At 35.4% G+C, this 15,923-nt stretch overlaps 1 protein-coding gene across 3 annotated transcripts in view; it reads right to left on the reverse strand.

The window, feature by feature from the left end:
• The window catches only part of LOC149791055 (uncharacterized), a 34,302-nt gene that overhangs the window by 275 nt on the left and 18,104 nt on the right, over window positions 1–15,923 (reverse strand). For 2 of the 3 annotated variants that reach the window (XM_089972968.1, XM_089972969.1), the window contains exons 4-5: window positions 9,800–10,075; window positions 2,974–3,081 (exon numbers count right to left, since the gene is read on the reverse strand). In XM_089972968.1, the coding sequence (XP_089829094.1) occupies window positions 2,974–3,081; window positions 9,800–10,075 (384 nt within the window). The remainder of the gene's footprint in view (window positions 1–2,973; window positions 3,082–9,799; window positions 10,076–15,923) is intronic. The other variant, XM_089972970.1, reaches the window with a different exon arrangement.

Below are 15,923 nucleotides of genomic sequence, written 5' to 3' on the forward strand. Positions count from 1 at the left end.
AAAAAGAGAGATGTTTAGTAAAATGTTAAAAATACAGTTTGGTAAGCATAAAACATTAATGAATATATTCGTTTTCGTAGGTGTTGAAACTGTGAAAACTTATTAACGACACTGCAGCTGAAAGTAAGATTTAGAAGTAAAACATGTCACGTACTTTATTGCCTCGGCTAACTATTCTGTACATCCAAAAACGTCGAAACAAAACATGTCGTTATAGGTTTGCCAAGTGTCTTTCAAAACCAAGACGTGGAAATACAGGTGTGTTTTCAAAGCTATGATTCGTTTGAATAGCTTCATCTGTAGAGTCTGAAGGTATTATGTAGAACCAAAACAGAATATAAACTTGTGTTCTTATCTGTGGAACCAAACTGTCAGACGAGTGGTTATTGCTTCATATTGTAAAGAAGGGCGTTGAGCTATAACATTAGAAGTTGTATTTGACATTTCTTTTTAAGACATGCATTAAGAACGCAAACCTCGGAAGCTGTTGAAGCGTAATGTATTAAATATGGATGTTGTACGAAAGGCTCAGACATTTCGGAAGCGTAAGTATATAAGCTAAGGCTCCAGTATGCAAACCTAATAAACTATGAAGTATAACTATGTAAGTTAGTTGGCGTAACTATGGCAAGTAGAGTATGGAAGTATAATTATGTAAGTTAGTTGTCGTAACTATGGCATGTAGAGTATGGAAGTATAATTATATAAGTTAGTTGTCGTAACTATGGCATGTAGACTATAGAAGTATAATTATGTAAGTTAGTTGGTGTAACTATGGCAAGTAGAGTATGGAAGTATAATTATATGAGTTAGTTGTCGTAACTATGGCATGTAGAGTATGGAAGTATAATTATGTAAGTTAGTTGTCGTAACTATGGCAAAGTAGAGTATGGAAGTATAATTATGTAAGTTAGTTGTCGTAACTATGGCATGTAGAGTATGGAAGTATAATTATGTAAGTTAGTTGTCGTAACTATGGCAAAGTAGAGTATGGAAGTATAATTATGTAAGTTAGTTGTCGTAACTATGGCAAAGTAGAGTATGGAAGTATAATTATGTAAGTTAGTTGTCGTAACTATTGCATGTAGACTATAGAAGTATAATTATGTAAGTTAGATGGCGTAACTATGGCATGTAGAGTATGGAAGTATAATTATGTAAGTTAGTTGTCGTAACTATGGCATGTAGAGTATGGAAGTATAATTATGTAAGTTAGTTGTCGTAACTATGGCAAAGTAGAGTATGGAAGTATAATTATGTAAGTTAGTTGTCGTAACTATTGCATGTAGACTATAGAAGTATAATTATGTAAGTTAGATGGCGTAACTATGGCATGTAGACTATAGAAGTATAATTATGTAAGTTAGTTGGTGTAACTATGGCAAGTAGAGTATGGAAGTATAATTATGTAAGTTAGATGGCGTAACTATTGCATGTAGACTATAGAAGTATAATTATGTAAGTTAGATGGCGTAACTATGGCATGTAGACTATAGAAGTATAATTATGTAAGTTAGTTGGTGTAACTATGGCAAGTAGAGTATGGAAGTATAATTATGTAAGTTAGATGGCGTAACTATTGCATGTAGACTATAGAAGTATAATTATGTAAGTTAGATGGCGTAACTATGGCATGTAGACTATAGAAGTATAATTATGTAAGTTAGTTGGTGTAACTATGGCAAGTAGAGTATGGAAGTATAATTATATGAGTTAGTTGTCGTAACTATGGCATGTAGAGTATGGAAGTATAATTATGTAAGTTAGTTGTCGTAACTATGGCATGTAGAGTATGGAAGTATAATTATGTAAGTTAGTTGTCGTAACTATGGCAAAGTAGAGTATGGAAGTATAATTATGTAAGTTAGTTGTCGTAACTATGGCAAAGTAGAGTATGGAAGTATAATTATGTAAGTTAGTTGTCGTAACTATTGCATGTAGACTATAGAAGTATAATTATGTAAGTTAGATGGCGTAACTATGGCATGTAGACTATAGAAGTATAATTATGTAAGTTAGTTGGTGTAACTATGGCAAGTAGAGTATGGAAGTATAATTATGTAAGTTAGATGGCGTAACTATTGCATGTAGACTATAGAAGTATAATTATGTAAGTTAGATGGCGTAACTATGGCATGTAGACTATAGAAGTATAATTATGTAAGTTAGTTGGTGTAACTATGGCAAGTAGAGTATGGAAGTATAATTATATGAGTTAGTTGTCGTAACTATGGCATGTAGAGTATGGAAGTATAATTATGTAAGTTAGTTGTCGTAACTATGGCATGTAGAGTATAGACGTATAATTATGCAAGTTAGTTGGCGTAACTATGGCATGTAGGCTATAAAAGGGTAATTATGTAAGTTAGTTGGCGTAACTATGGCAAAGTAGAGTATGGAAGTATAATTATGTAAGTTAGTTGTCGTAACTATGGCATGTAGAGTATGGAAGTATAATTATGTAAGTTAGTTGGCTAACTATGGCATGTAGACTATGGAAGCAAAGCATCACAAAACGATAAATCTGCCTTTGGGGACATAACCTGATTGCAAACTATCAATATAAATCAGTTACATTTAGAAGTCGTGTGATTCTACAATAAATTGTGTCGGAGAAAATTTGCCAAATGCCAGCCCTAACCTCAGTGTTTACGCCACTGTACACTGTAAAATGGAAATTCTATGATAGAATGTAATTGTACCTAGGCTTATTATGGCTGTAAAGCTAAAACATTGGAATACAAGGAGTTTTCTTAGCTATACAAATGGAGGTTGTGGAACCAAATGATCGTTCTAAAGGAGAGCTGTTTTCTTAGGTATGCATAGACGTTATATATAATGAAACGGAACAAGATAAAGCCACGTTTGTAGTTATGTAGAGTTCGGCTTTCGAAACAAATCTAGAGAAGCAAAACTGTTTTCGTAGCTGATTGAAGTAAGACTGTCGAATATCAGAGCAACAATAATACTTACAGGCAATCTTCTGCATAAAAGTATTGCATCTTCCCATCAAATGTAGCCAGAGTTCTGTTTTTACCACTGATATCAATCAACCAATTGTAGTACTGGAAGTAGCCAGTCCTTTAGGAAATTAAAGAAGAGTCCGTCTTAAAAGCCAACCAAAATATTTAAGAAGGGTTGACTGAAACCGTGTGTACGGAAACCCCAAGTAGAAATCGGAATCTTTGGCGCCGAAGGAATTAATGTAAACGGAAATAACGAGTACACATCGCAAAGCAGGTTACCACGAGTACGGAATGAGATTTTTCATTCTGTATCCCAAACCTAGAATTTGCTTATTGTACGCCAAGCCTGGAACAATTCTGTACAACTTGGAATATTGAATCCACTTGTAAAATACTGGGAATGATTTATTGCTATACATTCTAAATTATTCAAACATGTCAACACATATTTGTAAGTTTAAATAATGCAGCCCAATTTCATGACAATGATCACTTTTACCGTTGGGAATAATGGGGGAGAGTCGCACGTAACGACCAGCAGTTAGATGGCATTTCAAAGTATATAATACCGAGAAATAAGAGGTAGTTGAGGTTGACCACTATATTATGGACGGAATGATCGACATTGAGTTCTCAGATGAAGCTGTCATGTAAACTAACACCAAATACGAGAGAGACGCACAGACAGACGGAGAGCAAATACTTTGCCGTTGAAATGTTGTATTAAAAGTTTAAAAAATTAAAAGTAAGAAAGACACGAATAGTCACGTTAAGATTCAAGACATTGTTAGAAATTATCCACCCGTCCCACTTTCGCAGAAAACATTATGCAAAGTTTAACTAGACACTTAAATTGGTGCCTACCTAGTTTCCCTAATGAAACTGGATGGGTTATTCCATGAACCACATTCTCTTAATAGTTACAACACAAATATTAACAAATAATTAAGGGACAGTAACTACATCTACAGCATTTGAACTTCGTGAGTTTTCTAATTGCCACAAAATGCTCAATTCTGCGTGAAACGACCTTAAACAAGACGGTATAAGAAACCAAAGAACGAAACATTTCTGAAAGAACGAGCTCGATATGACATAACGATATGTCAAGACCATGTCCTTTTTAGGCACATTCTTTTCAATTTTTGTAATTTATACTTAAAATTCATTTGGCATTCTAGGCGTTTTATAATAGGTATTGTAATATCACTAGTCCAAAAGTACAGAATGTTCCGTATGAATTGTACAATAGCCTTGAATGTCATGATGTAAGAAGACTTTGATGCAATCCAGAATGTCTTTCAATGATTTTTCAATAATCTCAAAGTATTGTTTTAATCCAAAAGGTCAATCAGCACTTTCGTAATTCCAATGAATACTTTAAGCAAATAATTCATCTCAAATTATATCTGAACATATCAGCAAATGCTTTTTAAAACAGAAATGAATAATTGTTTACGAAATCCCATTTATAGAAATGCCCTCATGAAAGTTCTACAAAATCCATTTCCATTGAAAATTCCACTAACCCTACATCTCAGATTCTGGTAAATGTCTTGGCAACCCTTAATCACAATCGTGACAAAAGTTACTCATACAATATCTATATCGACAGTCCTCAGTTACGGATAGATTCAATCACACATTATTTAATTAATTTTACATAACTATGCAGTTGTGTCATCGGTCTGTCTGCATTGGTTATCTGGTGATTTACTTTTAACTTTGCTTTTTCAAAACTTTTGTATATGACATGAATGAATTTAAACCGCAATCATAGTCGGAGGCAAGTGGATTTATCCTCATTTCTCTTAAAGAACATAGGGTTTTGGACCCCTAAGTGGATCTTTTTATACACCCTACTTATTCAATACGCACTCTACTTCAAAGTAAATTTAAGGGCAAATGTCTCAGAATAACAGTAATTAAATGTAATCAGTTATATACATAAAGCACAATAATTTACAGTACTTTCGAACTTGTATTGGTATGTTTTTGAGACAATAAATGTATGCTGCACTGCATTTCAAGGAGATAATACTAAAAAAGGAAGATTCGGTCTCTTTCTAACGTATGGTCCATTCGCAATAATTAAAGTGTAAATTAATATACAGTTCCTTGCGTGTACCCCAGTAGCGAAAAAGTCTCAACAACATTGTAACAAGACGAAATTCCTCTAAAGTTGTGTCTTGGTCAAAAGAAGCCTTTGCTCTCTGTGATACGTCTGTCTATATGTCCCTAATGTTGGTCAGTTTTATCCTCAGATTTACTAAACGAAGTTGATTCCTTAGAAATAATAACAAATTAATGTTTTCCACTTAAACTTTCTCCTTAAAGATATAAAAAATATATAAAGTAATAAAGAAAACATTCTACAGGCCATATTTTTGAAACCTTAAATCTGAAATGGTTTTCGAGTGATTTGGGGATTGTATATGATTTACATTGTGGAATGTTTCTTCTTTGTATCTGCAAGGTGCAGCTTGGAAAGACATCATCTTGCGCATAGTTCAAACGATTTCGTTCTCTGATTCTTAAAACGTTTTGTTAAAGGTACTTGTACCCAGAATTCAGGACTTGGTGGCAATTAACAAACTCATATGAAGATCAAATGCTATATCCGTAGTTAATGTTCCTTAGTTGTATGTCTAAGGATATGTTGTAACTATTAAGAGTATCTGGTGTATGGCACAAACCATCCAGTTTCATTATGGGATGCAGAGATACCAATTTAAGTGTTTAAGTAAACATGGGATAAAGCTTTTCTCCATCCATGCCATGCATCCTGACACGAATTCCTGAATCTCTCTTACTGTTTTGGAATTTTAAAACTTTCAGTACAAGATGGCAAAGTACCCGGTCTCTGCCTGTCTGTCACGCTATGTGTCACCTTACACATTTCCTTCACCCGAAATTACATTGTCAACTATTATGTCCAAAATATTAATGTCATCTTAAACTCACTCTGATTTCTCGGTAGTAGATACCGTAAAATACACATTCACTCCCCACTGCTTTAAAGGTGCTACCCCATAATACACATGTTTATAAGACACATGCCATTTTATTGCAGACAAATTATGTCCATCGATTTTTTATATTCACATGTCATTATGAATGAAGCGTAGGCAAAAAAGCAAGATAGGTCTAAAACAGATCCAATGTCAAAGTGTAAAAATATATATCGTTGTATCCCATTAATGGTTACGAAGAGCTGATTAAGTTGTTTGTACACGTCTTGTTGTTATATTTGTAAATGCCAAGGAGAATAGCTGTAACATTATCACGATGGGAACGCAGTTGAGCTTCTGTTTCAGTGGTGTGCCCACATACTGTCTTCAAAAGCAGTTGTGGACATAAGACATCAACGCGATGGCCTCTCATGCATTAATCACAAAACGTCACATTCATTTGTGTTGCTAATTTCAAACTCTTGTAGCGTTGTCTTTTCTTCATCTATTCACCATCTTGGACACTATCGACCTCAGTTTCGTCGACACTGTAGAGGTCGATATCGCCAAGAGAATTAAGCTAACGGCGCACAGGAATTCCATTTTTGTGTATTCTTTTATTTGGAATCGCGTCATGCACCCTATTATCCATTGGTCATTAATGATGTTACGTTTTGCCTTGTATCGAGGAATCAGCAACTGCCGACGAAGTCGATTAACATCAGCTATGTCAGAGGTGGGTAAACTTTCCAGTGCAAGTGCCGCATACACAAATTTACACCTTGTCGCGGGCCACATAGTTCATTAAGTAAAATAATTAATATTTGAAATAGCAAAAACAAAAGGTTTTTCTAAATAACATCTAATTAATTTTCAGTTGTTAATATGTTGTTAATATTTGAAAACTTAAACTTAAACTTCAAAAGAAGCATATTCATTTGATAAACAGAGTAACATAAACAGAGTCAGTGCGAATGATGACTTGTTCCTAGGCCGCATGAAAACCCTTGGCGGGCCGCATGAAAGCCCTTAGCGGGCCGCATGCGGCCCGCGGGCCGTAGTTTGCCCACCCCTGAGCTATGTTATCGACGGTACAGTTTTGCAGATAGTGATGAAAACGTGTTTTTTTTAGAACGCGATCTCTTGATACGTCGTTTGAAAGCCAAGAAAAGCTCTCACATTGGAAGCAATGAAAACACACACTTTGATTTTTGCACACGACAACGCTTGTACATTGAGCTTCCAATATTTTCAATATGGCGGATGAACATGCTTTCCGATATTTTTCGTCGAAAAGGATGCAGAGTGATTATTTTGTCTCCGCGGTTCTTTTGCTACACCTTTCCCCTAATTGCCTTCGTGGTTTTTCATCGCCTATATCAGGATGAAGAATATGTGGATGTAACGTTGTGAAGACATCGTCTTAATTTATTGATCCTGTCGCAGTGCAGCTGGCGGACTAACACTTCATACACTTCAACCAGCGGTGTGTACTATAGTACTTGAACAAGTGTCCATTGTATACGTATAAAACACCGCTTGTTTATAGTCGTATTTATGCTTCTTACTTCCACGGTAAGCAACAGTGATTACATTTCGCTTTACTGCGAGTTATATTTTTTATCGAAATTTGGTATCGGCTTGCAGTGTTGAAGTGTGTTGACTTCTCTAAGAGTGGAAACCAAGGATACTCAGATCTCTGCGTCTTTGTTAATGCGGCAGTAGTGCATGCATTTGCTAAGTGTTTTGGCTCCCTTCGATGCATGCCACCTGAATGAAGGTTAACAAACCGAAACTGGCAGTTTTTCGATATACACTAATTGCAAAGAGAGGATCTGTTAAGTTGGCACATAGAACTGCTGTCCACAGAAATATGCATTTTATGTCTACGTTAATCGGATTCCGTACTCGGAGTTACTTGCCTGGCGACGTTTACTCGGGCTTTACGTACCCAAAGCCCCTGCCTTGTGAGAAGATGAGAAGATTAGTACTCGGAGTTTCCATATTAAATGATTTTTGCTCAGCATCTCGTTATGGTCTAGCTTCCTTACGCACGGTTTCAGTCCATCCTTTAAGAACCAACACAGGCCAGTGTACCATGACAAACTATTAGAACATCAGTCTTTCAAATCACAGTTGTTGTTTTTTTTCTTCAAGACTTACCATGTCATTAGATATGTGTTCTGCTAATAGTGAACATTTTGCAAATTAAGTGAACTATTGAGATTAAACAGTGTGAAAACGTGGGTCTGATAAAAGCTACATACAATTAAATTCCTAAGCTAAATGACGCTTCTTATTGATCGGACAAGTTTAAGTATTTCGTTGTATGGTCACTTAATATTGCTAATAAACAACGATTTAGTCGAATATTATGGCATGTAAGCTTAGCTATTACAACTAGCACTAGTTCTGTCGAGTTAAGTTGTTCGAGGTTTTGTGTCCAACATCTGTCTTGACTAAAATAGATTGATACGTTTATAAAAATACAAAAAAATCAATTTTGACGATTCATTGTAATATAACAAATGCTAGATAAGATTTGAAATTTCTGATTATATACGAATATGGTATGGTTAGGATAGCATGAACGCGATTTGTTTGTAGTCCCATCACCCTCCTGCTGAACCCCACCCCAAAAATATTTCCGCAAAAATGTCCCACCACGCTTTAGTGAGTTTTCTTCAAGAAAGTATGGTTCTGATCTCGATTGTATGTACTGTCAGAATTATTAATTCCGACAATGAATGAGTATATTGCAATGAGTAGATATTTCCCTGGGCACTGGTTTGAGTACTAACTTATATACAGTCCTTCGATAAACTAATATGAAAAAATAAGGAATGTAGCTTTTAATATAATGTTATGTCCACCAATTGCAGTGCCAATGGTATGTTACTGCGTACGACCACTGTTACTGCAGAATATGAACATCGAAGAAATGTTCAGGATTTTATCAAAATGAACAAATTAAAATTTAAAAAACTGTCATATGTCAGAAACGATTTTCCAATTGAAAAATATGATTAGTTTTATTCCTGAATTACCTGCAGGAAAATATGGGATTCAAACCAGAGCTCCATTATATAAGCTTAACACGTCGATAATATTACATTTTGGACGTTATTTTCCATTTTTTCATAATGCACGACGTATTTATGTTCGCAGAGGATACATAGGGATCCTAAAGCACTATATATCCTTCCTTTGTTATCGTGTTCACTTGTATTTTTCCTCCTGCTTATTATTTCTTTTTTTATACTCCCTAGCATGAATCTATCCTTTTGTCCGGTTAAAATGGAAAGGGAATTTTAAACAAAGTTCCAAAAATGGATCAACATGGCCGAGAATGAATATAAATAGCAATAACGTATTCAATATCCAAGACTGACTTTTTAAAACGGAAACATTCCACTATAAATATTAACACAGGTCTGCACGGACGGCCCTCATGATTTGTCTTGACGTAATGTCTTCAGTGATCCCATTTTAATTACGATATATGACTCTCCTCTGTCTCTCACGAATTATTATTATTATATAAGCATACATTATATATATATATATACATATATATATATATATATATATATATATATATATATATAATACTATCATATAGGTTAGACAATTTTTAAATCATACTCTACGGAGATTCGAACCCAGGTCCGCGGGTAAACGGCACCCATTGCCTTGCCTGCACACACGAGCCCATATTTCCTCACGATATATAACAACAATTTTATATATATATATATATATATATTGTTGTTATAATTTAATTTTTCTCTTGATACTTACGTTACATAAAATCCGTTCAATCAATCAATCAAGCAATAAATCAATCAATCAATCAATCAATCAATTTCTTCTTATACTCACGAGACACAGCAGGCGTGGTACGTAAGACCGACAAGGATCTGTGTCCGCTCTCGGGGTTTATGACACGTTCCATTGCACGTGTTTAATAATCTCTCCACGGAACCATTAGGGGACACGATGAGACTGCTGTTTAGGAGCAATTTTTGGACCAGCTTTTCCTCTACGGAGCTGCGGAAATACCTCGAGAACCTCGTCCAAAAGCGAAGATTCCTGAGGAATAGCATGGAAGTTTCGGCGCTGTCGGCTGGGGTGGGTGAAGAATCGCTCGTATTATTCCTGTAGATGGATGATTGGATTGATAGACAAACATATATATAGAACGATCAATCGATAAATACTAATTTGCCAATTCCCTCCCCATATATATATATATATATATATATATATATATATATATATATATATATATATATATATATATATATATATATATTAAGCACTTTGTTTCTGTACATACCTACTCGCATAAAAGCACACATTTGTAATATATAGCGTTTAAGCATACATCTGACCTAAAATAAGCACGTAGTCTATATTATTATGACTTTTGACCTAAAATAAGCAGGCAATATATTCTATCCACGTTTAAAACCCAAACTACGCACATAGTGTCTGCTGTCATACTCTTGATTTAACATATGCACATAGTGTCTGCTGTCATACTCTTGACTTAACATATGCACATAGTGTCTGCTGTCATTCTCTTGACTTAACATATGCACATAGTGTCTGCTGTCATACTCTTGACTTAACATATGCACATAGTGTCTGCTGTCATACTCTTGACTTAACATATGCACATAGTGTCTGCTGTCATACTCTTGATTTAACATATGCACATAGTGTCTGTTGTCATACTCTTGGCTTGACATATGCACAGAGTACATGTTATCATATTTTGACTTAAAACTATGCACTTGGTGTATGCTATCATTGTTTTATCACACTCTGATAGTTTGCAGAGATAACCCAGTTTGCCCCACAAACATAACGAAACATTTCACTGTGTGTGTGTGTGTGTGTGTGTTTAATTTGAGCAAATACCTGATTCACTAGATTGAAAAGTTGAACTGTCTGTTTTGTGAAATCACTAAGAGTTGAGAAAAGTATGCTCAATGTTTCAACTGAGTTCGTTACTAGAACCCATAATTAAAAATTGTGCTACATAAAGTTATATTTTATAGTCCATTATAATTTGACGCATGTTTTACTTGAAATTCAATTTCCAATTATTGCGACCGAAGTAGCTGTTTTACAATAGCATCTCTAAATTCCTTCGTTGCCATTCAATATCGAAGCAGCAGATTAAAAGCACCGTTTTCTTATTTATTTTGTAATGAAATCGGATCGCGATACACATAGCAAAAATGGGACAAAAATGGTAACACTGCCAAATATTTAAAAAAAGACCCTGAATATTTTTTTTAGTAGACTACCTATTTTTTCTTTCAAGACATTCCTCTTTGCCCATTCATTTTTAACCGAATTCCAGCTTTATTGCAAATCTATTAAAAATTTCGTCTATCTTAGAAATCATTTTATTATTTGGATGTTAACTTGCATCTCCAGTGCAGGACATAGTGCAAAGAAAAACGCGGTGCATTGCAATGTATTTCGCTTAAAGACGCGGTAAAAGTTTATTTTGATTCTAATTAAAAACTTATTTTACTAAAGACAGTGTGCTAATGAAGATTAAATTCCTCATGTATAAACTGAATTTTTGCTTATAATTACATTTAAACTAAATTAAATTCATGCTGATAAAAAAGGAATTTAGTTGCATTTCAAGTGTTCACATATTCTTGCATTTTTATGTTAAAACATTTGATTATAGACTTTACAACCATTCTGACGTGAATTTAAATAAATAAGTTTATGCTTAGGACTGATCTGATTGGACCAGCTGTGTAGGCCTTTTCTGATTGGACTAACTATGTAGGCCTTTTCTGATTGGACTAGCTACGTAGGCCTTTTCTGATTGGACTAGCTACGTAGGCTTTTTTTGATTCGACTACCTACGTAGACCTTTTTCTGATTGGATTACCTACGCAGGCCTTTTCTGATTGGACTACCTACGTAGGCCTTTTCCGGTTGGACTACCAAAGTAGGCCTTTTCTGATTGGACCACCTACGTAGGCCTTTTCTGATTGGATTACCTACGTAGGCCGTTTCTGATTGGACAACCACCATATGCATAAATAATTAGCGAAAAGATATAACTTTATTTTACCTTATTATATCATAACCAAAAAGTGTTACAGATGGTGTTAAAAGCCATAAAGGTGAGATGAGCGAATGTGGGAGGGGAGAATATTATAAAACGGTCAACAAATCAGTATTTCTAAAAATTTATTCATAGCTTTGCTTATATAAAAAACTGATAAGGAATAAAGAATTTTTTTTTTAAATTGTATTATTAGTATAATTATAATCTTTATTTAATTTATTGTTCAATTTTTTTTACTATAATATTCTTATCACATATCATAAAGTCTGCACCTCTGAAACTTGTTAATTATGTAAGCTTGGAAATGATTGTCTCTGAACGAAAAAAGTTGAATGACACAGCTGTCACATCGGACAACATTCGAGTGTGGTGATCTATTTCTAGTATTGCCTCCTCTCTCCTGAAAACAAATTCTCTAGCGAGGATCATAAATATATTTTCATGGAACATACATTCCTTATGCGTTTGTATTTATGTTACCAAATTAGAATGTATCACTGATTATTAAACTTTTCTGAAGATCAGCAACTAAAGTGGCTTAAATTTGATGAATGACACTATATAGATATGTTTGCATGAAGGTAAACATTTAAACTTTCAGTGCTGCGATTTGGGGAGACACAAGGGATCAGGATTGCAACGTATGCCTAAGATGAACCAGATATGATTAATGCCTATCATCAAGGAAAGCCACCAAGTTGAAGTGTAATCTCGTTCGACCATACTATCGCGTTGCTACTTGAGATCTCCGTTTTCAATTTGGCGGATAATTTACAAAGTATGATTGAATGTTATGACGACAGGACTGATTAAGGCTTGGGGAGCCCTGAGCACTTAAGATGTGGAGGGGCAGTGGCGTTACATGGGTTAGTGTCACCCAGTGCGGTAACTCATGGGGTCACCCCCATGGACCATGTTCCTGCACAAAAATTGAAAAAATGTATAGACAAACATTTTTGTGTTACCCTCTCTGATGGTGTCACCCGGTGCGGTTCGCACCTCCGCACCCCCTAGTGACGCCACTGGGGAGGGAACATTGTAGATATAGCAGCAGAAGGGGTGAACATACCTTTTGCTGGAAAGTTATTTTTGGAAAAATAAGGGTTCCTATGAAAATGTAAATAGAATGTCATTAACGCCAAGCCAAAGCCTCTAACTTACCTAGAGTTTCTTTCATTGGGTTATTTTTTTTGTCACTGTGTTGTTGTCGTTAGAGTTTTTTAAAAATTACGCGCGCGTGTTTACCCACCGTGACGCTTCATTGAGGTCGCACCACTTCTGCTGCTGTAATTTCATCCAGAGAGAGAGAGAGAGTGATTTGGATATTTAATGTAGCTTTAACAATTTGTCAGTCATAACGCTACGATGTCTCTAGTGTGACAGATTATAGTGATGTCTAGCACTGGGGCATCATGCTGCAGACGTAGCATGATGTCCCCCCATTCATATTATCCTGACATCAGGCCTACCAGTCCTAACACTAGCCTCTTAATGCTGAGCGCCAAGCGAGGCAGCTGTTAGTACCATTTTTGTAAGTCTTTAGTACGACTCGGCCGGAGATCGAACCCACGACCTACCGCATCCAAGGCAAACGCTCTAACCACAAAGCGACCGGAGGGGTTTCATCCAAAGATTTTATCAAGTCCTATACGATATCGTGATAGGGGATCATCTATTGTATTGCTAAAAATCCGTGCGGGGTTGACTGTGCTCGCGAGAGGAACTTTTTAAATTTAATTATATCCATGTCTCCTCTACTCCAAGTCTGGTGAATATTTTACACAATACGTGTATCAACTCCATTAAATAAAACTAAAATATTACATTTGTCTCTGATCACTTTTGGTATTTGTGTATATCGTTGAGAAACATAAATCACGTCAGTTTTTTATGCCTGCCTCTGGAAACAATTCTAGCTGGATTTGACTGTTTATCCAGCATCACATCAACATAAACTACGAGGTTATTACCAAATCCATCATTGTCATCTACCGATGGTGTTTCATCAATATCAGTAATAGGTTCAATAACATCATCGCCGTCCTTGTCTAACAATTCTGCATTTTCATTAAAAACTTTAAGTTCTTTGTAGCATCGCTGATCAACAACTGACGGAGATGCTAAATACAGCTTATCACATTTGATCCATCTCCTTATCAAATTAAGTAGCAATTCTGTTTTACCAGACCCAGATGGACCTATGATAATTTCTCTGATAGAATTTGGTAACGCTGGATGATGTTTGACTGGTTTTTGTTTTCCTGTCGCTGAGAAATGAGTGACATACATGTTGTAGAAATATAATAGAAATATGGATATATATTGTGCAAAATGCAGAACATCCACCCGCACAAGTGGATTGACAACTAAGATAACAAAAAATAAAAAGCGTGCACTTACAGGTAATTGCGTAAAATGTGGTACATTTAAATATAGATTTATCTCCGGACACAAAGTGTCTGGTGGTGATATAGCTACTTCATTAGAAAATTATCAGGAACGCTGTGGGCCTAATACCCAGGAGAAAAACATCTTCCAGGATATAATTATTGTGTTCCTGGTACCCGACCTGATATCCAATTTGATAAACAAGATCAACGAAGACTTGGAGAATATCATATAAATGATATTGATCGAGCATATCACGCTCATAATGTAGCTTATAAAAGTAAAGATCTGCAAGAAGGACATATTGCACATGTGAAATTAATTCACTCGTTTAATTCTATAAAAAAAGATCTCCCAGAGAATCATTAGCTCATTGGCTGGTAAGATATGCGATGAAAGGTAAATTATTATTCGGAGCCGGTAATTAATTAACCGATTACTAAAATAATGGAATAAATTTATTATAGTGCAAGGGGATATTGGAGGGGTAGAGCAGCGATTAGTAAACTTGCTGATGCAGCAAAGGTTACATGTTTTACTGCTGAAAATCGGTTAGCACGACAGGCAATATGGCACATATTTTTACCACCACCTAAACAATTTCAGCATGCACATTTTGATGTCAGCGTTCCAAATGAAGTTCATCAGGCGGATATATTTTTTTACCACACGATACTATTAAAATTGAAAGACGTCAATTAACATACAAATACGCGTTGACATTCGTTGACGTTGCAAGTATATATAAGGAAGCGGAACCATTATCAACTAAAACAGCAACTGAAGTTTCATCTGGGATTGAACGATTTTTTTCAAAGAGAGCCCGTACGATGGCCACATTTACTACAGATTGATTCTGGCAAGGAATTTCAAAGTGCAGTATCATCGTTGATGAAGCAACATAACGTCGAAATCAGACGAGGACATGCTGCAGTGCATCGTGATCAGGTATTTGTTGAACGATTTAATCGAACACTTGCTGAGCGGTTATTTGGCTATCAATATGCAAAGGAAATATAAGATCTCGCGAATGGGTTGCAAGATTACCAAGTGTGATAGCTGAGTTAAATAATGAAATTATACGAACAACTGCGTTAAAACCCGTTGATGCGATGACAGCACAACACATACATATACAACGACGCGATTTTTTAAAATAACCAGTACTAGGTAATATAACTATAAGATATTTATATGAACCTGGTGAACTTGACGGTGGTAAGAAATTTGTGACTGATCATATGGGGAGACCTGCAATCTACAAACAAGATTCAAATGCTCCTCAATGTGGATTTGTACGTGAACAATTACAAGTAATTCCTGAAGACACAATTACCAAAGCAATCGCTTTTGTAAGGAAGCACGTCGATTACACTCAAGACGAGTCATGTCAGCATTGTATTTTCTCGTGTATGACCAAAACTACTATTAATTCTGTCTTCGATAAATTATCTTGGATTATTAAAAACATTGCTCCACAACATTACTGTGTTGCAGTCAGCACAATGA

This window comes from Sinohyriopsis cumingii, chromosome 10 (assembly GCF_028554795.1).
Source record: "Sinohyriopsis cumingii isolate HCF-2022 chromosome 10, ASM2855479v2, whole genome shotgun sequence".
NCBI classification, from domain to species: Eukaryota; Metazoa; Mollusca; class Bivalvia; order Unionida; family Unionidae; genus Sinohyriopsis; species Sinohyriopsis cumingii.